The following is a 25,977-nucleotide window of genomic DNA, read 5'->3' as shown; positions in this document are numbered from 1 at the left end:
TCTCGCCCTCCCCGCGGAGAGCCGAGCAGCAGCCTACGAGAGCCTCTCGCAAGTCTCTCTCACACTTCCCCGCCTTCGCCCCAAAGGAGCAGCCGCTCCTCCTGGCGCCTCTGCCGCCGCCGCGGAGCCCGCAGAGCTCCTCTCCCGCGCACCGCTCCCCGATGGAGCCCGGGCGCCGCCGCCGCCGCCGCCCCGAGCCCTGAACCGGGCCGCCCCGGCCGGAGGAACGTGCCGCCCGGCCCGAGGGCGCATCAGGCGCACACTACCGGGGGCGCAGGGCACGGGTTTCGGGAAGGAGAAAGTACTGCTCTCCAGGGTCACTTGGCCGGCGGCGGGGGGACCATGGCTTTGAAGGACACGGGCAGCGGCGGCGGCACCATCCTGCCCATTAGCGAGATGGTCTCCTCGTCCAGCTCACCCGGCGCTTCGGCAGCCGCCGCCCCGGGGCCCTGCGTGCCCTCGCCCTTCCCCGAGGTGGTGGAGCTGAACGTAGGGGGCCAGGTCTATGTGACCAAGCACTCGACGCTGCTCAGCGTCCCGGATAGCACTCTGGCCAGTATGTTCTCGCCTTCCAGTCCCCGGGGCGGCGCCCGACGCCGGGGCGAGCTGCCCAGAGACAGCCGGGCGCGCTTCTTCATCGACCGGGACGGCTTCCTCTTCAGGTACGTGCTGGATTATCTGCGGGACAAGCAGCTCGCGCTGCCGGAGCACTTCCCCGAGAAGGAGCGGCTCCTACGGGAGGCCGAGTACTTCCAGCTCACCGACCTGGTCAAGCTGCTGTCGCCCAAGGTCACCAAGCAAAACTCGCTCAACGACGAGGGCTGCCAGAGCGATCTGGAGGACAACGTCTCACAGGGCAGTAGCGACGCGCTGCTGCTGCGCGGGGCGGCGGCCGCCGCACCCTCGGGCCCGGGAGCGCACGGCGGCGGCAGCGCGCAGGACAAGCGCTCGGGCTTCCTCACGCTCGGCTACCGCGGTTCCTACACCACGGTGCGAGACAACCAGGCGGACGCCAAGTTCCGGCGCGTGGCGCGCATCATGGTGTGCGGACGCATCGCGCTGGCCAAGGAGGTGTTCGGTGACACGCTCAACGAGAGCCGCGACCCTGACCGGCCGCCTGAGAAGTACACGTCCCGCTTCTACCTCAAGTTCACCTACTTGGAGCAGGCATTCGATCGCCTATCCGAGGCCGGCTTCCACATGGTGGCGTGTAACTCCTCGGGCACCGCCGCCTTCGTCAACCAGTACCGCGACGACAAGATCTGGAGCAGCTATACCGAGTACATCTTCTTCCGTAAGTTCGCGGTCTCCGCGTTTCCCAGTTCTTCCGGCTCCCTCGCCGACCCCCGCGGCTCCCGGCGGCTCTGGTGTCCTTGCGCGCCCCAGCCCAACGTCAGCAGACTTGATCTTTGGTTTCGCGCCTTTCTATCTCCCTTTCGGCTCCTCTCTTCAACAGCTTCGGAGCACGCAGTGCCCAAGCAGTCCTCTTCCTTAACTTTATTGATCTTGCCCTCTTGCCCTGCCCAGCTCTTGGAGTCGCTGGGTGTCCTATTACCCAGGGCTGGGAAGAGACTGGAGCGCAAGGCTGAGCGCATAAGTAACCCCGTCTCTCGTGCCCCGATGGCCTCCTGGTGGTAAGGGTCCGCGCAAGAGCATCCCATTATGGGCGGTTTCTGTAGTGGGCATCAAGAAAAGTGGCTATTAAGTCTGCAAAGCGCCTCAAAAGTCCGGGGAAAAGAGTTTCCATTGACCCATATAAACCTCAAATTTCCCCAGCGCCAGTAGTCTTCTGTAATTGTTATATATTTTGGACGGAGTTGGGTGGAGGGAACGGACTTTGGTTGTCTGAGTGCTGCTGTCAGGGTTGGAGATTAGGAAGGGACATGGTGTGTATGCGTGCACGTGTGTGTGTGTGTGTGCACGCGCGCGTGTGGTTGTATTTCCTTTCTGGGCACCTGCAGTGCGAATAAGGGATTCAATTCACTTTCCCAGGGGGAATAAATGCAGTAATTTTTCTGAACTTAGTGAACAAGAGAGATTTGGAAAGCATCTGGCCTGATGCTTTTTGTTGTGCACTTGGCGTGGCAAGGGCGATCTGTGGCTCAAGTTCAAGAACTCCACCAAGTATCACTGGGGCTTGGGGGATGGGGAGCCGGGGCGGAGACAATTTTCAGTGACGTGTATAAGGTGAGGATGGCCACAACCCGAGAGCTGTTTGGACAAATGAAAAGCCACCTGCGATGGCAGCGGGGGCATCGTTTGGCAAACTTTTTTTTTTTTTTCCTTTGTCAAAATACAAGAAGACTGAAAACTTTCCTGTAGTCTTAGGGAGAGTAGCACTGATAGCCAACGATGGAAATAAGCCCAGCGTTCATTGTATTTATTTTGAGTCACTCACTGTTTGGGACTCAGGCAATTTTTGCACTTTGTTTTGACTGGGAAAGTGGAAAGGACCTTTCCTTTCAACTCTACTGAAAGTTGCTCATTGTTTGCATATTCTAGTAACCTTGGAGTTAAGTGTGACAAAAGATTTTTTTAATAGTGTTGATTTTTCTAAGAAAACCATCTCAACAGAAAAGCAAAGAAAGTGTCCATTGAAGTGCTAGATAAAAAGCTAATTGTCTTAGAGAAAGATAAATATTATATAACTTATATGTGGAATTTTAATACAAATAAGTCTGTATACAAAACAGAAACAGACTCTCAGACGTATAAAAAATAATTACGGTTACCAAAGGAGGAGGGGAGGAGGCATAAAATTGGAGACCTGGGATTAACAAACTATACATTCAGTAGATAAGCAACAAGGATTTACTCTATAGCACAGGCAACTGTATTCCATATCTCATAATAACCAAAATGGCAAGTAATTTGAAAAAAATTATACATATAAATGAATCACTTTGCTCTACACCTGAAATTAACACAATATTGTAAATCAATTACATTTCAATAAAAATCTAATTGTTTTAATTATATGAAAGTATTATTTGTCACACAATAAAAGGATCAGTAGTCAGAAAAGCCACTCAAAGGAAGGGACCTTTATTGACACTTAACATCTAAGCATTTATGGTATTTCAATAAGGGTTTATTTCCAGGCACTTTAGAAGATGAGAGGAAATAACTTCTGACTTTTTTAAGTGACTTTTAGTTAGAGAAGATATAAGCATAAATGTTCTGGAGTTAAGGGTCTTGCATTTCAGAATCTTTCAGTTTTGGTCTTTTTCCTCTAGAAACTTGGGGACTTGAAAAATGTCTGTTACTTTGATTATGAAGACGTAATACAGGTTCTCTTTAAATTATGAAAAAATGCTCATGAGATAGTGTATTGAAATTGGAAACTCAGCCAATTTAATTCAAAAGATGATTTGAGAGATTGTTTGGAATTTATCAGTTCTGGAGCTAGAAGTGAAACAAAATAAAATATTTATATTATGAATAACTACTTGCAGAGTAATCATGTAACAAATGAGTTCTGAAATTCATTCATAAAAGTCTCAGAAGTCTAAGGAAGCAACTTATAGCATTTTCCATTGATTATCCTGTTGGGGAAAATACATAATTCCAGATTAAATATGCGTCTTTTGAAGCAGTATTCGGTAGACCGACTGAATATAGTTGCCATTTTTTAAATTTGTGATATAAAATTTATCTCAAACCCTGTTATACACACATTTATTTTATGCTTTGTATCGTTTGAAGCACATTTCACAAATTATATTGGAAGGGATTCCATTTAATATTGGTTAATGAAAATGCACTATATTTCCATCATATTTAGTATAAGTAATATCATTACATATACCGTGGTGGCTCAGCTGGTAAAGAATCCTGCAATGAAGGAGACCTGGGTTTGATCCCTGGGTTGGGAAGATTCCCTGGAGGAAGTCATGGCAACCCACCCCAGTATTCCTGCCTGGAGAATCCCCGTATATAGAGGAGACTGGCGAGCTATAGTCCATGGGGTTGCAAAGAGTCGGATATGACTAAGTGACTAAGCACACACATATACAGAGTGTAGTTATCTTATTTAGTAGCCTCTATTTTTAAAAGTTGGTGTTATTCATAAAAACAACAACATTGGATGAACTTCTTTGACCACCGTTTTAGAGTCAGACAGGGTCTTATCTTTTATTTCCCCTTTGATATAATTCTTTCAAAAGTATTTATTCAATGTATAACACATATAAATCAAATTAACAGTTTTTAAAATTCAAACTTCATGTGAATTTAGAAGTTTGAAACTACTCTGAAAATTATAGAATTGCAGTTTATACACTGGAGCGTCATTTTCAAGTCTTCACTGCCTTTTCCCACCCCCACTTTTCCCCTGAGTTTCTATAGAGATGGAAGGAGAGTGGCAAATGTTTCAGTTAATCCCAGACACTGCTATTTGCCAAATGTGTGATCTTGACTAAATTATTTCAGTTTTTATACTAAGAGCTTTAAAAACGTTAGGTGTTACAATTATAGTAAAGACTTTTTCTTGTCAGTATTAAATTTAAAATTTGTTTTTTGGTAAATATGCTGTGCTGTGCTGTGCTATGCTAAATTGCCTCAGTGGTCTCCAACTCTATGCAACTCTATGGACTGTAGCCCACCAGCTTCGTCTGTCTATGGGATTCTCCAGGCAGGAATACTGGAGTGGATTGCCATGCCCTCTTTCAGGGGACCTTCCTGACCCAGGGATTGAACTAGGGTCTCCTGCATTGCAGGCAGATTCTTTACCGTCTGAGCCAACAGAAGTCTAGCTAATTTAATTATAGTTAATTAAAAAATTGCTTTGCAATTAAGTGATAGCATAATACACTTTCAGAAGTTTGAAACTACTAATTTAATAACCAGATTCTTTCCTGGAACTTGGATTTTTTCAGGACAAGTTCAAATCACCCAGGTTTGCCAATCATACTCCAGTTAGTTCTTTTGGATCAACTCCAATAGAACCCTTTTCTGATTCAGGGCCAAGAAGTGTTTTAATACTCTCCATTAGGAGTTGAAACTTTGGCAATATTTTCTGACAGAAACTGAGCTAGATTCATATCTCCTTAAGTGCTTGTATCCAAGTCATTGGTTTCTAATTCTCAAGGTTATATACAGGTTATTAAAGATTTAATACCAGCTTCATTTGGCTACATGGACACTTTTATCCATTATCAGTCATAACTCATTATTTTATCAAGACTTTTAGACTCTGCAACATATACAGTACTATGAAATTTTGTAGTATTCTTCTAATACTGAAGATAGAGTGTCTTTTCTTAAAGGAAAACAGTGATTTATTGTACTTTGTTTTTTTTTTTTTCTGTTGTTTTGGAGGGGATGTCTGTTAAGTGTAATTAGGGCTGATTTTAGCAATATTTGGAATAGAAAAAAGATATTTCATGTTAGCATTGTATTCATGCGTGTGTGCTAATTCACCTCAGTTGTGTCCAACTCTGTGACCCCATGGACCAAAACCCACCAGGCTCCTCTGCTGGTAGGATTCTCCAGGCAAGAGTACTGGGGTGAGTAGACATACCCTCCTCCAGGGGATCTCTCTGACCCAGGGATCAAATCCATGTCTCCTACATCTTCTGCATTGACAGGTGAGGTCTTTACTGCTAGTGTCACCTGGGAAGCTTGTTATATTACATAGACAATAGGTAATTTGCTTAGAATGTGATATGTAGACTACCCATAATTAAAATTAACATTGAATGTATCCTTTGTTTCTCATAATCAGTGTTTACAAGAAGGTAGTATTGATTCATTGCTCTTCTCTTATAGTATTTAAGTTTTGCATTCTTTGTTGGTTGAATGATTTGTGGTATAAAAGTATACATTTCTCTAGGTTCAATTGACATTCCTTAAATTTGGGATTTCATTTTTTTTTTTTTTTTTAGTTGTTGTGATGTGTAAGAGTGCCAGATCTCGGATCCAATGCTATTTCTGATCTGGGCTGTGGATTCTATTGTCTTTAATGAATTTTTATATCCACTCTTTTAAATCTATTCTGATTTATTTCACTGTGTTGGGTTGAAGAAAGCTAGGTTGAGTTGAAAATATTTAAATAGCTATTTAGTCCTATGTTAGCAGACCTGTTGCATTAAAAGCTTCCTAAGAAACATCTTTAAAAACCACTCTATTTAGATGCATATCCTTAAAATTGTGCATTATTTTTTTTGTCTAAAAATGCATCTACTTTTATCACCAAACACTGTTTTATGAAAAAATAACTTTGTTCCTCTTTTTTTTTTCTCTTTTTTTTTTAAAGTTGATTCTTTCTCTTCTGGAGACTTAACTAGTTATTTTTATAATTTCATGAGAAAGTTTCTTCTGAAACCACTGAAGATAGATTGTCTTTTCTTAAAGGAAAACAGTGATTTTTGGACTTTTTTTTTTCTGTTGTTGTTTTGGAGGGGATGTCTGTTAAGTGTAATTAGGGCTGGTTTTAGCAATATTTGGAATAGAAAAAAAGATATTTCATGTTAGCGTTGTATTCATGCGTGTGTGCCAAGTCACCTCAGTTGTGTCCAACTCTGTGACCCCATGGACCATAACCCACCAGGCTCCTCTGCCGGTAGGATTCTCCAGGCAAGAATACTGGAGTGAGTAGACATAAAATTCCTAAAACAATGACTGAATGACTTTCGAATCAGTGGGGGAACAGGTAACTTTGTAAAATACCAAGATTCTTATTTCATGAAGATAATTGGAATACGGAGACTGAAAACCTTGGGTGCAGAACGTTTGGAGATCATGTCGTGGCATCGGCTACTGTTTAGGAGAATTAAACTTTTATATCTGGCATAGTACTATCTTGTAAACTTGATCTCTTGAAATAGTGTTATGGTTTAGATTAACACTAGTAGTGTTTGGCTTTAATGTGTGGGTCACTCTTTAAAGGACATAATGAAGCAAAAAGAATGGCACTATAAGCCTTATTTGGCAGTTCTTTCTCTTTTGTAACTTAGAGTGCTGGAACTCAAGATATGTATATGTATGTGTGTGAGAGAGTAGACCTACGCCTTATTTAAAAAGAAAAAAATATCTTTGGAGAAAAGAAATAATATGTATGAAGTTAGCACCAATTATTACCTATTTTTGCTATAAGTTATTGGGTCAATTAGTCTAAAATATAAAAGTGATCGTCAATTTGTTGTTCAAAGGAAACTCTTTTTTGATAATGAAAGTAATACATGAAGTTTTAGGAAGTTTATAAAAGAAAAGTAAAATTAAAAATATCACCAGTAATTTCTAATACGATGACTTCTTTCCTTCTAGCCTCTGTTCTAAATTATGAAGATGACAAACATACTTTTTGAAAATTATGATGATACTGTGTAGATGGTTTATATACCATCTTTGCTTTGTTTTGTTTTATACATTTAATGCAGTTATACTTTTAGGGCCATTCCCTATAAGACATTGAATTTTTTAGAGTTGGACATAGCAGAAGTGACTGAGCACAGTACAGCTAGATAAAAGTATAATACATGTCCTTTGCCACAGATAATATTTTAAATAAATATTGATATTGAACATTTTCCCTGTAAGCTTAAAAAAGAGTTTATTTTTTCAAAGTATAGTATGTGTAATAAAAAGAATATTTACTAGGTACCTAGTTTTATGATAAATGTTTGTAGACATTACTTTGTTTACTTTTTTTTTTAATAGTCCTTTAGCTTGGCATTAGTTTCCTAATACTTCAACTAGGAAACCATGATTTAGAGAGGTTAAATAAAATCTTTAGGTCATGAACTAGTATGAGACTGAGCTGGAAATTGAATAGTTATATCTTTTTGCAAAGCCCTTTCTCTTAAGTATTTAAAAGTAATACCTATTTTATTCAATCAATTTGGCAAATATATTTCAATGTCTAGTGAGTATTTAAAACATAGCTCTGTAAGCAAAAATGAGTAGTGTGAGCTGTATATGAATGAAGCTAATATTTCTTAATTTATGTTAATTTTTTTAAGAACGTGGAAAATTCAATTGACCCTTAAACAAACTGAGTTTGAACTGTGAGGGTCTATCTATAAACAGATTTTTTTTTCAACTGATACATATTGCGATTGTTGGAATCCAAGGACACAGAACCTCCAATTCAAGGACCAACTATAAAGTCGTAAGCAGATTTTCCACTGAGCAGAACTTGGTAGCCCCTATCTTGCATTGAAGAGCCAACTGTATATGTTTTATGTCTTTACCTGATGAAAAGGTTACCTTTTAGTGACTAAGGCTACCACATTCATGGATAATTTTTAAATTAAATAAACCATATGACTCAATTTACCACTCTTTTGGGGGAACAAATAATATCTATCAGTTTGTTAGACTGATAGATTTAAACAGTGTTAAGGATCACAATAAACTGTGGAAAATTCTGAAAGAGATGGGAATACAGACCACCTGACCTGCCTCTTGAGAAACCTATATGCAGGTCAGGAAGCAACAGTTAGAACTGGACATGGAACAACAGACTGGTTCCAGATAGGAAAAGGAGTACGTCAAGGCTGTATATTGTCACCCTGCTTATTTAACTTCTATGCAGAGTACATCATGAGAAACGCTGGACTGGAAGAAGCACAAGCTGGAATCAAGATTGCCGGGAGAAATATCAATCACCTCAGATATGCAGATGACACCACCCTTATGGCAGAAAGTAAAGAGGAACTAAAAAGCCTCTTGATGAAAGTGAAAGAGGAGAGTAAAAAGTTGGCTTAAAGCTCAACATTCAGAAAAGGAAGATCATGGCATTTGGTCCCATCACATCATGGCAAACAGATGGGAAACAGTGGAAACTGTGTCAGACTTTATTTTTTGGGCTCCAGAATCACTGCAGATGGTGACTGCAGCCATGAAATTAAAAGACGCTTACTCCTTGGAAGAAAGGTTATGACCAACCTAGACAGCATATTCAAAAGCAGAGACATTACTTTGCCAACAAAGGTCCGTCTAGTGAAGGCTATGGTTTTCCAGTGGTCATGTATGGATGTGAGGGTTGGACTGTGAAGAAAGCTGAGCGATGAAGAATTGATGCTTTTGAAGTGTGGTATTGGAGAAGACTCCTGAGAGTCCCTTGGACTGCAAGGAGATCCAACCAGTCCATTCTGAAGGAGATCAACCCTGGGATTTCTTTGGAAGGAATGATGCTAAAGCTGAAGCTCCAGTACTTTGGGCACCTCACGTGAAGAGCTGACTCATTGGAAAAGACCCTGATGCTGGGAGGGATTGGGGGCAGGAGAAAATAGGGATGACAGAGAATGAGATGGCTGGATGGCATCACCGACTCAATGGAGGTGAGTTTGAGTGAACTCCGGTAGTTGGTGATGGACAGGGAGGCCTGGTGTGCTGTGATTCACGGGGTCATAAAGAGTCAGACATGAGTGAGCGACTGAACTGAACTGAACTGAACTGAAGGTAGTCTTCTGCAGAAAATTCATTTTACCTTATAAAATAGAATATGTTTTATATGTTCTTAGAAAGTGACTAAGTGAAGAGGGCATTTTAGTTGGAATCACTTTTGCTAATTACTTGTAATTTATTGGTCCTAACTATTGAGTATTGCCTTTGAATTCTATACATGCTATAATCAAGTTCAAAAAAATATCAAATACCTGATGGGTATTGATATTATTGGCTTCTGGTGTTTTTGAATCCTTAAAGTATTCTAGAACTATATCTATAAATTTGAAGTAATTGGAAAGTAATGTTTTAGGTAACCCTTCAACCTGTGTTTAATTATAATTATCATTTTTAAAACTTCTTTTAAATTAACTTCAGAGTACTGTCAGCATTTAGCAGCTATAATCCTGCAGGAGAAGCTGGTGGCTTCTCTAATGGAGATCATCCTTTTAGTAGTAGGAGACTATACCAATGGAGATTTTGCAAGGACTTACTTAAAGATGATAATAACTTTATTCACAGGATTTCAAAATTTCTCCCATAGGTAAGTTAAATTATAGGTTCTGAGGGTAATGGTGAACCTCTAGCTGCTGACTTGAATCTAAGTGTTCTGTACCTAGTGTCTGTATACTTCTCATTCATTTCCGCTAGGGAGCATGTCATAAAACCTAATTATCCTGTGAGATTAGTTGTACTTTGCACTTTCTTTATTTTGTTAGACATTTTAAAATTTTATTTTATTTTTAATTGGAGGATAATTATTCCATAATATTGTGATGGTTTCTACCATACTTCAACATGAATTGGCCATAGGTGTACATATATTTCCTCCTTCTTAAACCTCCCTCCCAGGTCCATCCCTATTCCACCCCTCTAGCTTGTCACAGAGCACCAGCTTTGGGTTGCCTGGGTCACACAGTAAATTCCCCCTAGCTATCTACTTTACATGTGGTAATATATATGCTACTCTCTCAGATCATCCTACTTTCAAAAGAAAAAGTATATGAAATATTTTATACTGGGTTTATACTGTTTAAAAGTTTATTTTTTAGCTCAGGAATTTTTTAGTGCACCCCTGGTATCATGATCATGTCATGCTAGTGACCTCTTGCTATAGAATCCTCCTACATTTAGCCTACGCGTCTGTTTCCTCCTAGTACACTCAGTGCCTTCCCTATAACTTGTCATGGTCTGTCTCGTTTTTCTTTCTTATTATGTCCTAATTTTCCTAGCTTTGCTGAGATATAATTGACATATAACATTTTGTAACTTAATGTGTTGATATACTTGTATATTGCAGTTTGATTACCACTGTAGTGTTAGCCTCAGATATGCAGATGACACCGTCCTTACGGCAGCAAGTGAAGAACTAAAGAGCCTCTTGATGAAAGTAAAAGAGGAGAGTGAAAAAGTTGGCTTAAAGCTCAACATTCAGAAAACTAAGATCAGGGCACCCAGTCCCATCACTTCATGGCAAATAGATGGGGAAACAGTGGAAACAGTGAGAGACTTCACTTTTTTGGGCTCCAAAATCACTGCAGATGGTGACTGCAGCCATGAAATTAAAAGATGCTTACTCCTTGAAGGAAAATTATGACCAACCTAGACAGTATATTAAAAAGCAAGGACATTACTTTGCCAACAAAGGTCCGTCTAGTTAAGGCTATGGTTTTTCCATTGGTCATGTATAGATGTGAGAGTTGGACTATAAAGAAAGCTGAGCACTGAAGAATTGATGCTTTTGAACTGTGGTGCTGGAGAAGACTCTTGAGAGTCCCTTGGACTGCAAGGAGATCCAACCGGTCCATCCTAAAGGAGATAATTCCTGGGTGTTCATTGGAAGGACTGATGCTGAAGCTGAAACTCCAATACTTTGGCCACCTGATGCGAAGAGCTGACTCATTGGAAAAGACCTTGATGCTGGGAAAGATTGAAGGCAGGTGGAGAAGGGGACGACAGAGGATGAGATGGTTGGATGACATCATCAACTCAATGGACATGAGTTTGGGTAAACTCCAGGAGCTGGTGATGGACAGGGAGCCCTGGCCTGCTGAGATCTATGGGGTCGCAAAGAGTTGGACACTACTGAGCGACTGAACTGAACTGAACTGTAGTGTTAGCTAACACTTCCATGTCCTCACATAATGAGTATTTCTTTTTTTGTGGCAAGAACATGTAAGATCTATTCTCTTCGAAACTTTTCAAGTATATAGTACAGTACTTTTATCTACAATCACAATGCTATGGGTTATATCCCCAGAACTGATAAAACTGGTAACTGGATGTTTGGTCCCTTTGACCAACATCTCCTTATTTCCTCCACCCCCTCATTCCTCTGGTAACAACCATTCTACTCTGTTCCTATGAGCGTGGCTTTCTTAGATTCCACAAATAAATGATTTAATACAGTATTTTTCTTTCTATGTCTGACCTTTCTTTAACCTAGCCTAGCATAATGCCTCAAGTTCCATCCATCTTCTTGTAAATGGCAGGACTTCCTTCTTAATTATGGACGAATAATAGTCCATTGTTTTATACACCACGTCTTCTTCAGTCATTCATTCGCTGACAGACACTTAGGTTGTTTCCATATTTGGCTATTGTGTATAATGCTGCGATAAATATGGGAGCACAGATGTATTTTAGACATCCTGTTTTCATTTCCTTTGGAAACAGATCCAGAAGTAGGATTGCTGGATCATATGATTACCTCTTATCATGTGGACTTTCCTATCAAGTAGGACTGGCCTACTTTCTCCATGAGAATTCGCACCAAGTCTTACCTTGTCTTCCCAGCCCCCAGTGCAGTGGCTAGTACCACATTGGGAACTCAGTAAAATTTTTTTTTTTTTGAAAGGAAATGCAAGTTAACAAATGAACCAATGATGCTGGAAATTCTGTCAAGGTAGTTATTGAATTGAGATTTAGTTTCACTTCAATTTAAGTTGTACCTGTTGAGCAATTACGAGGCTACAGCTTGAAACAAGAGATGAAAATGTGAATGACAGAAACTTTGCATTTAAAGTTATCATAGTAAGCTTTATGTAGTAGTGAATTGTGTTGTAGAGGGTTATTTGGTGTGTTAGTAAGAGGCAGAGTAATGACATTAGAAGTTGTTGTATGGGCACCTATAAAGAATGAGAGTAGGTGAAATGTTAACTAAAACTTGGGACTGATTAAGATAATGTAAATGAAGTTGTTAGAACTGTAAACATACACGCAGAGATGCACACATGGAGACACACACATTGATTGGTTGATCGATTGATATTTAAATGATTGGTAGGATAGAAGGTATACGGGATCAAACATTAGCTGACTTATTTTTTTATGTATGAAAAATATTAGGCAAATGCTCTGAGTTGCAGCCTACCTGCAACCACATTGTTGAGTACTTGCTTTTCAAAACATGTTAGAATGTGAAGTGGCTGATACCTCCAGGCACGGTCAGGTCCTATTGTGGTGTAACCTAAGCTCAGGAAGTATCTGGCATTGTTAGCAGGTATTTGCAAATGTGAGGATCTAGTGAACTTCATTTTGTTATTGCTAGTCTAGTTTTTAAAAGATATCTTGAAATACATTGAAGAGGTATTACAGTTTCATGATAGATATATCAATATCGATTTAACTTATTAACCTTGGGTCAAAGTTGTTAATAAAAGCAAGTCAACTTCACGGGCAATAACAGCACATAACCTCATTCACCAGTTAAACTTACTTTAATGCTTGTGCGGCAGTTGGAATGTAAACTTGGACTACAATTTCTACCATATTGTAGCTACTAAGTCATATTTACATTAGAGAAAATGAGTTAAATACAACAAAAGAATAAAAAATATATGTAGTATTGATTTCAGGTCACCAAAATAGTGAGTGATTTCACCATTCAACTGTGTTAGTTCCGTTTCTTGCAGCAGTTATAATAACACAACCCTTGAGCATAGATGGAACCCACAGTATATAATGTTTCCTTTCTTCTTGTATAATTAGATATGTCTAATTTCTGTTACAAGGAGACTAGGGAGAGGAATCCCATGTTTAGAAAGAAACAATACTAGAATCCCTTGGTCCCCACTCCCAAAAAGTGAAAAGCTTGAACTCTGAATGATTTTCTACTTTTTAGTCACATTCCTTGAAAAATCTGGCTTTAGTTTTCAGAGCTTGGAAAATAATCTCCCTTCTGAAAGGAAAGTGAGAGAAACAGTATTACTCATTTTATAGGTTTATAATGAGGATTAAATGTAGTAATCCATATAAAACACTTAAAAGACTATCAGGTAAAATTAAATGCTCAATATATGCTAGTTACTGTCACTTATTAAGATCCTCAAAATATCTATTTAATTCCATTTCTCTACATTATCAATTCATAATACCAAATTTCTTTTTATTTTTTTAAGGAAATGGATAGCAGTGCCTGTTCAGAATTGCTCTGGAAAGGTCCTATTATCATTCAGTTCCGTTCAGTTCAGTCGCTCAGTTGTGTCCGACTCTTTGTGACCCCATGAACCACAGCACACCAGGCCTCCCTGTTCATCACCAACTCCTGGAGTCCACCCAAATCCATGTCCATTGAGTTGATGATGCCATCCATCCATCTCATCCTCTGTCATCCCCTTCTCCTCCTGCCCTCAATCTTTCCCAGCATCATTAGTGAAATTAAAAAAAGATATTGACATCCCAAGTAGGAAATTTTTTGCCTTTTCATACTGTTCATGGGGGAGAAATATCAACAACCTCAGATATGCAGACGATACCACTCTAATGGCAGAAAGTGAAGAGATACTAAAGAGCCTCTTGATGAGGATGAAAGAGGAGACTAAAAAAGATGGCTTAAAACTCAACATTCAAAAAATTAAGATCATTGCATCTGGTTCCATCACTTCACGGCAAATAGGTGGGGAAAAAGTGGAAGCAGTGGCAGATTTTATTTTCTTGGGCTCCAAAGTCACTGTGAATGGTAACTGCAGCCATGAAATGAAAAGACACTTGCTTCTTGGAAGAAAATCTCTGAAAAACCTAGACAGCATGTTAAATAGCAGAGACATCACTTAGGTCCATATGGTCAAAGCTGTGTTTTTTCCAGTAGTCATGTATGAATATGAGAGTTGGACCATAAAGAAGGCTGAGCATCAGTTGACGAATTGATGCTGTCAAACTATGGTGCAGGAGAAGACTCCTGAGAGTTTCTTGGAAGCAAGGAGATCAAACCAGTCAATCCTAAAGGCAATCAACCCTGAATATTCATCGGAAAGACTGATGCTGAAACTGAATCTCCAATACTTTGGCCACCTGATGTGAAGACCTGGCCCATTGAAAGAGACCCTGGTGCAGGGAAAGATTGAGGACAGGAGGAGAAGGCGGCAACAGAGGATGAGATGGTTGGATGATGTCACCAATTCTATGGCTATGAACTTGGGCCAACTCTGGGGGATAGTGAAGGACAGGGAAGCCTGGCTTGCCTTAGTTCATGAGGCTGCAAAGAGACACTATGTAGTGACTGAACAATGAATAAAGTAGAAAATTAATTGTTGTTGTAGCATATTATTAAAATAAGTTTATTCTAATTTGTTCTTCAGGTTTTAGGGGAAAAATGCATTCTTTCTGGTCTAGTGCTGGCCACCAGTCAGTTTTGTCACAAATAACAGAAATGCTGGTATTCAGTGATTATTGTCTCAAACTATGGTATTTGTTGGGGCTTCCCTGGTGGCTGAGAGGTTAAAGCGTCTGCCTGCAATGCGGGAGACCCGGGTTCGTTCCCTGGATTGGGAAGATCCTCTGGAGAAGGAAATGGCAACCCACTCCAGTATTCTTGCCTGGAGAATCCCATGGATGGAGGAGCCTGGTGGGCTACAGGCCACGGGGTCGCAAAGAGTCGGACACAATTGAGCGACTTCACTTCACTATGGTATTTATTGGGGCAGAGCACCTCTAAACCACATTCTGTACTTATATTTTTGATTAAGCCTTTGGCTTTGATTTTCAGCAGTTTTATGCAAGAGAACAAATTATCACAGGCCCAGGGAGCTCAAACATTGCTTAGAGTTTGGGTATTGGACCAGAGGATTTCAGATTAGATTTTGGATTCAAATACTTATTTCCACAATTTTTAGAAAACTGTGTTAGTCTTCACCTCAATCAGCTCCTATTGAAACTACTCTACACATTTTGAATATAAGTGTTTTTGTTACTAAAAAGTCCAGCTATTTGAAGAAAGCATAGTGATGTAAGGGAGATGCTGGCAGCCATTCAGAGATAATTCTCCAATGTTTTTGCCTCTTCTGGTTGGTAAAGGCTGCATCTCTTTGCAGGTGGAGGGTAAGGATTCATTCATAGAATTCTAAAGTGACTTCCAGTTTAGATGGAAAAATTGCTACAGTGGCAATTTCATAGTGAATTGTGGGAAGAAGCGGTGATTGTGGTGATTTTGTTATTGGTGTAATTGATATGGTGATCTTTCGGGTGAATCCTTCTAATGTTGATCTTGACTTAGAATGAAAAAGAAAGAGTTGGCAATAGGTGTCTCTGGGCTATTGTCTTAATCTTCCTTGATATGGAGATTGTTTTATTTTGGGCTAACTTTACTGTACTTCATTTTTTGTGTAAAAAATGGTAGAAATTGATCTTTTTTTCATATTACCTCCATGGAATTCCATCAATAATATGTTCCAACTAATCTGTGCTGAATAAAAATAGGCTCTTTGTTCTAATTTTAGTGTGTGGGATTGTCCTTTCTTAAAGAGATATATGTTGAGTATGCTGAAGTTAACAAAACATTTAGTGAGGGTAAAACCTTTTCACGCACTGTCTTTTTTAATTATTTCTAAAGAAACATTCAGAAATACAAAGACTACCAAACTAAGAGAAATCCAGTTTAGATTAATTTTATTACTGATCCTTTTGTCTTATTTACTCTATTTATATTTATTCATGCATTTATAGTCAGTATCATGTACAGAGGAATCTGTTAGATGCTGAATATGTGTTAAGAAGCAATGGCGAAAACATTTCCTGGTTTTCATAATCAGGGCAATGACATACATAAGTGCAGGTTGCACACTGCTTACCTCCGCTGCTGCTGCTTAGTCACTTCAGTCGTGTCTGACTCTGTGGACTGTGATAATTCTCCAGGCAGGAATACTCGAGTGGGTTGCCATGCCCTCCTCCAGAGGATCTCCCTACCCAGGCATCGAACCTTGGTCTCTTGCATTGCAGGCAGATTGTTTACCATTGAGCCACCAGGGAAGCTTGTCTGCTTAACTCTAGATTGTACTTAATAGGTCTAAGTGTATAACAATACAGTGGATTGTGTATCCTACATGAGCAATACATACTTGTGAGCCTTTGGGTGATGATCCTACTCATTGCCAAAGACCAATTATGTCTCTAATACTTCTGACCACAAGAATATAGACCCATGTCTGTGCGTGTGTGTGTGTGTACTTACGTGAACCTGCATAGAGATATGATCAGTATGACTCCATGAACCATTGCTGTCAATTAAAAACATTTGCCCTCTAACCTACGATTGAATAATGACCAGTATGTTTTTGAAAAATGTGACACTAGTATTAATTTTGACCTTTGGTTGAAATTGCCTATTTAGAAATAAACTCAGTGTTGCAAATTATAATCTTTCTGGTTTCTACGTTATACATCACTCCCTTTTTGAGAAATTTTACTTCTTGAAGAAATGCAAAGTCTATTTAGGAATCCAGGTTTTGCCATACTACTTACAGATGTCTGTTGTATGTGAAGAAATCCTAAAGTCAAATTAAAATGAAGATTTTTTTCTGGTTACCTTTGACAGATAATCTGTAATAAGATTAAATTTGAAATGAAAATGGTAATTAGATATTCCTTTTCAGTTAAGCAGACATGTGATGGATTGATTAAGCATGTTTCACAGACAGTGGTAAAAAGCTATATACTGGGCTGACCAAAAATTCGTTCAGATTTTTCCATGGGATTTTATGGAAGAACTCAAATGAACTTTTTGGTCAATTCAATATTTGCTTTGTAGCAAGAAATATGGAACTTGTTAACAATTGCTATATTACTGGGAAATGGAAACATGAGTAAATATGCTAGGAAGTCCAGCATTGAAATTTCTGTAGCTTTGAATAATCATTTACATTTCTTCTGCTAGACTGATGTGTTTCTAAGGCATGCAAGAACCATTAAAATATTCCAGTTTTTACTTTCTGTGTTAGCATGTTTGCATAGTAAACTTAGTTATTTCAAGCTGTCTTGTTTTATGGTTGATACTATCAAACTATATTTATCATTATAACTTGGTCCTTAGGACTCATACTGTGAAGCTTGGTAATAATAAGTATTTGGTTACCTCACAATTTTAGTGCAAGCACCAGACTCTAGAGACTAATGGCTATAATGTTTGTTAAACTGTATTTTATGGACTGAAATAGTGCCCCCCCTACCCTCTTGCCAAAGATATATTGATTCCTTAACCATCAGCACTTCGAAATGTGATCTTATATGGAAACAAGGTCTTTATGAAGGCAGTCAATTTAGAAAGAAAGTGAAAGTCAAGTCGCTCAGTTGTGTCCAACTCTTTGCGACCTCATGGACTGTGGCCCACCAGGCTCCTCTGTCCGTGGGATTCTCCAGGCAAGAGTACTGGAGTGGGTTGCCATTTCCTTCTCCAGTGAGGTCATTAGAGTGGGCCTAATCCAAAAGACCCTGATGCTGGGAAAGATTGAGGGCAGGAGGAGACAGGGACGACAGAGGATGAGATGGTTGGATGGCATCACCGACACAATGGACTTGGGTTTGGGTGGACTCCAGGAGTTGGTGATGGACAGGGAGGCCTGGCGTGCTGTGGTTCATGGGGTCGCAAAGAGTCAGACATGACTGAGCGACTGAAGTGAACTGAATCCAATATGACTGGTGTCCTTATGAAAAGGAGAAATTTTGGACATAGAGATATAAGTATCCATGAACACTGAGAGAGTACCTCGTGAGTGTAAAGGCAGAGATCACATTGATGCATCTACAAGAAAAGGGATGCTAAGATTGTCAATAAACCAACAGAAGTGGGGAGAGAAGCATGGCAGATTCTTGCTCATATCTCTCAGGGAGAGCCAAACCTTCCAATACGTTGACCTCGGACATCTAGCTGTGAGAACTATGAGATAATACATTTTTGTTGTTTAAGTCACCCAGTTTCTGGTATTTTGTTATGGCAGCTCTAGCAAAGTACCAAAGTAATTTTAAACTCTTTATCTTTTAAAACATCTGGGAAAAGTTTGAAAGGCAATGTTAAATTCCCTGTATTTTTCAGAGATCTTAGTTGTAGACAGCACACTCCATTCTAGATAATTTATACCAGAAAAAAATATGTATTAAGTATAATATCAATAGCACATAGATTGCTTGGGATGTCTAAGCTTCCAGGAATTCCCAACCACACCACAGAATAAGGCTGCCAAGGTGTTTCTGCCTTGGAATGACGTGGGAGTTCAGAATTTGGCAACTGCCACGTAGTTGCAGCACCCAGCCACACAATCTGCCCTGTGCTGTGCTTAGTCTCCCAGTCATGTCTGACTCTTTGTGACCCCTTGGACTGTAGCCCACCAGGCTCCTTGGTCCATTGGGATTCTCCAGGCAAGACTCCTGGAGTGGGTTGGCATGCCCTCCTCCAGGGGATCTTCCCAACCCAGGGATTGAACCTAGGTCTCCCACACTGCAGGCAGATTCTATACCATCAGAGCCACCAGGGATGCACAGCAAAGTAAGATCATCAGGAAACTGCCTGTCTCCCCTTATACTTCAGTTGACAAGTGTCTGGTTGTGCAAAATGAATCACATATGGAACTCTGGCTATAAGAGAGTCTAGGAAATATAGCTTTAAAAACAGATACACAATAAATCTTTATGGTACATTATCAACACTGGTTTGTTTTAAGCTTAATTATTTATTATTTTTATGTTAATTTTTAGCAGAGTATAGTTGCTTTACAATGTTGTGTTAATTTCTGCTATACAACAAAATGAATCAGTTATGTGTGTGAAAGTTTCTCAGTAGTGTCCGACTCTTTGCAATGCTATGGACTATAGCTTGCCAGGCTCCTCTGTCCATGGAATTCTCCAGGCAAGAATACTGGAATGGATTGCCATACTGTCCTACAGGGGATCTTCCCAACCCAGGGATCAAACCTATGTGTCCTGTGTTTCATGCATTGCAGGTAGATTCTTTATTGCTGAGCCACCAGTTAAAATAATAAAAAAGAAGGGATATATGTATATGTAAATGGATTCCTGGTGGCTCAGCTGGAAAAGAATCCGCCTGCAATGCAGGAGACCTGGGTTCGATCCCTGAGTTGGGAAGATTTCCCTGGAGAAGAGAATAGCTACCCACTTCAGTATTCTTGCCTGGAGAGTCACATGGACAGAAGAGCCTGGCAAGCTATAGTCCATTGGGTCGCAAAGAGTTGGACACAACTGAAGTGACTGAGCGCACACAGCACAAGAAATTTGAACCATTCAGTTTTTTACAATGAATCCTCATAACAACCATTCTAATGAATTTATTTTCATTTCTTTCTTTTCTTTTTTCAGCTATGCCACTTGGCTTGTAGGATATTAGTCACCCAACCAGGAATCAAACCCATGGCCTCGGCAGTGAAAGCATGGAGTCCTAGCCATTTGACTGCCAAATGATACTCCATTGTTGTTTTAAATGTCATTGCTCTAATTACGGATGTTGGAAATGCAATTATTAGCTCTTCAGTCTTTGCAGATGAGAAGTACATTGAAAAGACCCTGAGTGAACTGGTCAAGAGGATCCATTTCAGTCTATCTCTTTGGCCACCTTCTTTCTCTATTAAAATTCCAACCATGGCAATAGCATGATCAACACACATTCCTCCTTAACATGATGAAATTGCCTTTCATGCAAGTGAATATTTTCCCAACCTTTCTCACTAAAGGGCGACCCAAACTCTCATCAGCCATGCCTCCATCTTTGGGTTATGTTCAGTACATTGTATGAGGTCCGAATGTGATTTCCTTGTGGAATGGTCACCTATAAGTTGATATATTAATGTATGTTGTTTGTCCTCAGTGTATTCAATAAATAATCTCGAATAGAAGTAGGATGACTTCAGTGAAAGCTTTTGCTCCAAAAATGGGAGAATAGGAGACACAGCACACAGCAGAGAGCAGACTCCCTTTACTAGCATCAGAATAAATTCCTTGTTAAACCCAGCTGGCAGCACCTGGTTCTGCTGTTGAGTGACATTCCCTTCCTCACCTGCTGTCCTTTATGTTTGCTTCCTTTACCATCTGGGGATTCTTTCCTTCTAATTGTGCTCTGTGGCCCGACTGAGGCAGACGTTGGCAGTGCATCTTCTTTGTAGCTGCTGAGATTTTACAGCTCATTTTCTCTGGATTCGGGGGCTTGCAGGTTGCTTTAGGGTTAAATAGCCCAGGCTATTGCTGGCCAGTCTTGCAGTTTCTTGGGCAAAAGATTGCTTCAAAATTGAACTGCAGTTTTGGTCAGGTCATGAGTGAATTAAGAGCAATACAAACCTTGTGCCGTGTCATTTTTAGGCCTGAAGACTTTAATTTGTGTCCTGTGCGAATCACTTACTTCTCCCTCTTAAATCGATGGTCTAGCAAATGGTGTCAGCTTTGTCAGCGGGGCAGTCACCCTTGTATGAAAGAGTAGTACTCCTGCTAAGGTCCATCTAGTCAAGGCTATGGTTTCTCCAGTGGTCATGTATGGATGTGAAAGTTGGACTATAAAGAAAGCTGAGTGTCGAAGAGTTGATGCTTTTGAACTGTGGTGTTGGAGAAGACTCTTGAGAGTCCCTTGGACTTCAAGGAGATCCAACCAGCCCTGGGTGTTCATTGGCAGGACTGATGTTGAAGCTGAAACTCCAATACTTTGGCCACCTGATGTGAAGAGTTGACTCATTTGAAAAGACCCTGATGCTGGGAAGGATTGAGGGCAGTAGGAGAAGGGGATGACAGAGGATGAGGTGGTTGGATGGCATCACCGACTCAATGGACATGGGTTTGGGTTGACTCCAGGAGTTGAGGATGGACAGGGAGGCCTGGCGTGCTGTGGTTCATGGGGTCGCAAAGAGTCGGGTACGACTGAGCAACTGAACTGAACTGAACTATTACAGCAAGAACCACATTCTCTATTCTAAATCACACTCATCAGCTCCCTAAAAACAAATACACTGATTAGTTTGAGGTGAAAGGGATCTATTAAGGATATACATATCTCATAGAAACATACGAAGGATAGAAGAAATAAATGTCAGGAAGGAAGACTTTAAATCACTCTGGGAAACTGGCTACCTATGTGGCTGCTGCCTTTGCCACAATCAGGGAACTGAGAGTAAGAATCTGCCAACATAGCTGCAGACAACTTTCCCTGCAAAACCGTGATGCCCTGCTCCCTGCCTCCTCTGCATTCTGAATGAAAGTTTATAGGAGGACAGCTGATTCAGGCAACAGGGATTACATCTAGAATCCCATCTGAGTGGAATCAGGAAATTCCATGGTTTTTATCTAGCCTTTTCCTGCTAGTGTACAGCAGATCCATCCATATTCTGTACAAACTGTGCCTCACTTATCTTTAGGAAGCACATATGAAAGACAATACTTTTCCTTTTTGTCAAAATGCCTGCAAATATACACATATTCATCTTATCTCTGCAAAGACATCATTGCATAATTTCCCTTATGGGAATTCTTTTATATACTATGTGTATGACAGAAATGAGACTAGTAATTTTAATGTCATCATTTCAGTGTAAGTTATCACAGTATAGAAATACTGCATAATAGAAAAAATACCCAAGGAAAAGATGTATATGTATGTGTGTGCGTATATATATATACACACACATATGTGTATATATCACATGTAATGTATATGTGTATGTGTATATATGTGCATATGTGTGTGTATATATATATACATATATATATAGTAGAGTATATAGTTTCAAAATATGCATGTTAGAGTCGAGGATAAATAAAAATATGCTGAATTGTTAGACATCTACCATTTAGTAATGTTGACATGTGTATGGATTCTGGCAAAGATTAGAGAAAATCAGAGGATCTTGGCTGACCTTTTGCTTCTGTCACTTTGTAGTTATTGATTGCATGAAAATCACTTAAATACTTTGAGATTATTTTCCCATCTCTCGTCAAGGAATGGTTTGAGCATAGATGAGATGATACATATCAAGTATTTTTAGCACCTGAGTTAAATTACCTTATATAAACTGAGCCAGTAGTAACAACATATAGGTTGCTTTGAGGTAAACTATGAGAAAGAAGCTGGTAAAGGCACTATCTCATTTTCCACATCAGGTACGATGCAAGCTGAGGGTTCTACCTAGCTACTTGCCAGATGAATAACTTTTGCCTGGCATCAGAATGTAAATTTAAGTCACTGAAGTGCAAGATATAGGGCGGATGTAAAAAAAGTTCTAGCAGCAGTAATGCCTGTACAGTGTAATAGATAGTCCTTCAAAAGCCCATGAGTGATGGGAATTACTAGGTAACTTTGAATTGCCAGAGATTAACTGTTAAACCTGATGCAGATTTTTTTGGCCCATCAAATTAAGGGGATAATTTCACATTAAATCTATTCTCCTTTCCTTATGAAATGAAGCCTCACACTGTTTGACACTCTGTCGTTAAGAGTGGTATATACTAGTTTGGTTTCTTAAATGAAATTAAAACTGGTGGTTTCTTTAGTTAGAGAGGGTGATTTTTTCAATCAGACTTTTTTTCCACGCTTTACTCAGTGAAGTCTCACATTCTGTGTGGCACCAAATTATCACTTAGCAAATGTTTGTTGATATAGTTAGGGAAGCTGTGTAATGGGTGAGTTGTTGTTGTTTTAGTTGCTCAGTCGTGTCCGACTCTGCGAACCCATGGACTATGTAGCCCATTAGGCTGCTCTGTCCCTGGGATTTTCCAGGCAAGGGTACTGAAGTGGGTTGGGTGAGTAGAGACATACTAAAACTGGTCTTAAGGAGAGGGCTCTGGAGTAAACTAGAGCTGTGTTCATATTCTAACTCTTTTCATTAATAACTGTGTGACTCTGGGTAAGTCTTTTTTGTATCCAAACCATGGTTTCTTCTTTTGTAAATTGTTGGAATAATAGTACATATTTCAGAGGGTGCTTTGGGAATTAAATTGTGTATGCAAGTAAAACACGTGACATAGCATCTTATTCGAAGTCAAGGTTATTGGTTATCTAAAGTGTACTGTATTACTTATTATTTATAAAGGACAGTGACAATAGAGAGGAAGTGGCTATTACCTGAACTTGGTGGGGAGCGGGGAGGGATTGGTTCAGGAAAGGCTTTTGAGAAAAGATAGCGTTGAAAAGTATTGGCTGAACAGTGTGCATCCATGTGAGAGTTTGGGGGCTTTGTTAGGTAGGCATGAAGTATTAGAGAATAGGTTGGACTGGCTGGATATCAAGAAACTTGTTGGGAGAAAAATTTGGAAATCTAGGCAGTGGAAGGATGTTGCTGTACATTTTATGTTAGCCAAAGGATATTAAACCAGAAAAGGACATGGCTAAATATGCATTTTCAAGAAGCAACTATGGCAGCAGAGTGAGACATAGAATCAGGGAAATTGAAGTTACTTGGTTAGTCAGTGGTTATGGTAAAGGTTCAGGCTAGAGATAAACTGATATGCTGCAGTACAGATGGGGAATAAGAGATGCATTCTATTGTATGGAGGTAGCATAGTCAATTAAACTTTGGGCTAAAGCATCTGGCAGCTTTCCAATGATTCATTTATCCCCTTTACCAGGAGGATGCCTTGGGAGAAAGAAAAGAAGGCAGATGACTTGGTTTGACCTCCTTGTCAACTGACTCTCGAAGTAAATACATGAGTGATCTTTCTAGGAAGAAAAGATATCTAGTAAATGTCTTTACCAAATGACCCTAAAGGATGACTTACAGTGAATAAATACAAAGTCTATATAGGGCATGGGTCCCTGGAGGATACCAAATGGAGCTATTCATTTTTCTGAGTATATAAAATATGGAAGATTTATCTGTCCTTGTTTGTGTGGGGAACCCCATAAAACTTCCCTTAAATTCCTCATTGATCATTCTGGGCCTGAGAGTGACTGTTCTGTGTGGAAAGGAAGGAATGAAGGAGTCATTTGGGATGTCCCAGACCACTCTTGGTTTCATCTCTGCTTCTCTGTTCTTTAAATTGTTAGTAAAAATTAATACTCTGATCTGTTTCATGGGCATCCACTGCGATCATTTGATTGTGTGTCTTTGTTCAAATGTTTTGACCTGTTGGATGTAGGGAAGAGGGGCAAAGACATGTAGGGGATGACTGCAGTTGGTGATGGCCACGACTGTGATAGCGCATACTGGAGGAGTGAGGCCCGTCCTGAAGAAGAAGATCAGACCAGCTTTAGACCTGTTACATTTGAGGTATCTGTAATTTGCAAGTGGAAGTATCTCAGAAAGCAGGTACTAGAGATTAGATAAATGGTCAGTTAATTTGGAGAGGAAGAGAACTGTGCTGAGGCTGTTGAAGGAGTAGATTGATAAAGAGGGGCCTGTGAACAACATTGTGAAAGGCCAGTGGAACAGTGGAAGTTTCGAGAGAGAGAGGTAGTCGTGGAGTCTATGGGAAAACCAAACTTTAAGCACAAAAAAAATGAGTTAAAATTTTCTTGTTTACTTATTTTATGGTCACACGGGGTCTTCATTGCTGTGCATGGGCTTTCTCTAGTTGTGGGGAGTGGTGTCTACTCTTTGCTGTGGTGCATGGGCTTCTCATTGCTGTGGCTTCTCTTGTTGCAGAACACGGATCCTAGGGTGTATGGGCTTCAGTAAGAGTGGTGTGTGGGCTCAGGAGTTGTGCTCATGGGCTTAGTTGCTCCACGACATGTGGAATCTTCCTTGACCAGGGATCGCACTCATGTGCCCTGCATTGGTGGGCAGATTCTTATTTGCTGTATCACTAGGGAATGAGTTTTTAAACAGAACGGTATAAATGCTTCAGAGGGTTGACCATTTATTAAGACTGAAAACATCAATTAGATTTACCAAATTAGGAGCTCATTAGTGATTTTAAAGATAATTAAAGAAAATTATAAATCATAGTGGTAACAAATTGCATGTTGGGGATGGGCTCTGATGTGCATGCAGAAGTAGAAAGGGTAGATAATGGGATTCATTCAGGCTTGTGGATTCTTAGTGTGGGTGCTCTGAAGAACAGAGAAGAGCTAGTGAAGAATGCCGATACATGAGTAGTTGGTGCAACTAGTTGCTTCCTTTAGGGTGCGCAAAGAAATCAGTAAAGCTGTGATAATCTCAGGAACTTGTAATAGCACCTGGGATGTTGCTTACACTAGAGTATTTGTTTCCTACTGAGTTAGAATCTCTGGGGAGTGGTGCCTGAGAATATTCTTTCCAAATTCATGTTTAAGAACTTCCCTAATTATAAACATGTGGGTACTGAGGAAAATGATGGTCTTGCTAAAATAATAAGTTAAAAAATAGGACAGAGATCTGTATCATAGAATGCTGATAATTATATTAAAAAAAA

At 40.0% G+C, this 25,977-nt stretch overlaps 1 protein-coding gene across 1 annotated transcript in view; it reads left to right on the top strand.

Moving 5' to 3' along the window:
• Nucleotides 1-61: 61 nt before the first annotated feature.
• Nucleotides 62-25,977, top strand: part of KCTD8 (potassium channel tetramerization domain containing 8) — a 283,977-nt gene continuing 258,061 nt past the window's right edge. Inside the window, exon 1 of the mRNA XM_004009799.6 lies at nucleotides 62-1,294. Coding sequence (XP_004009848.1) covers nucleotides 343-1,294 — 952 coding nt within the window. The 5' untranslated portion in view covers nucleotides 62-342. The remainder of the gene's footprint in view (nucleotides 1,295-25,977) is intronic.

Source organism: Ovis aries, chromosome 6 (genome assembly GCF_016772045.2).
Source record: "Ovis aries strain OAR_USU_Benz2616 breed Rambouillet chromosome 6, ARS-UI_Ramb_v3.0, whole genome shotgun sequence".
In the NCBI taxonomy this organism is placed as follows: Eukaryota; Metazoa; Chordata; class Mammalia; order Artiodactyla; family Bovidae; genus Ovis; species Ovis aries.
This window is presented reverse-complemented; position numbering and strand designations above follow the sequence as displayed.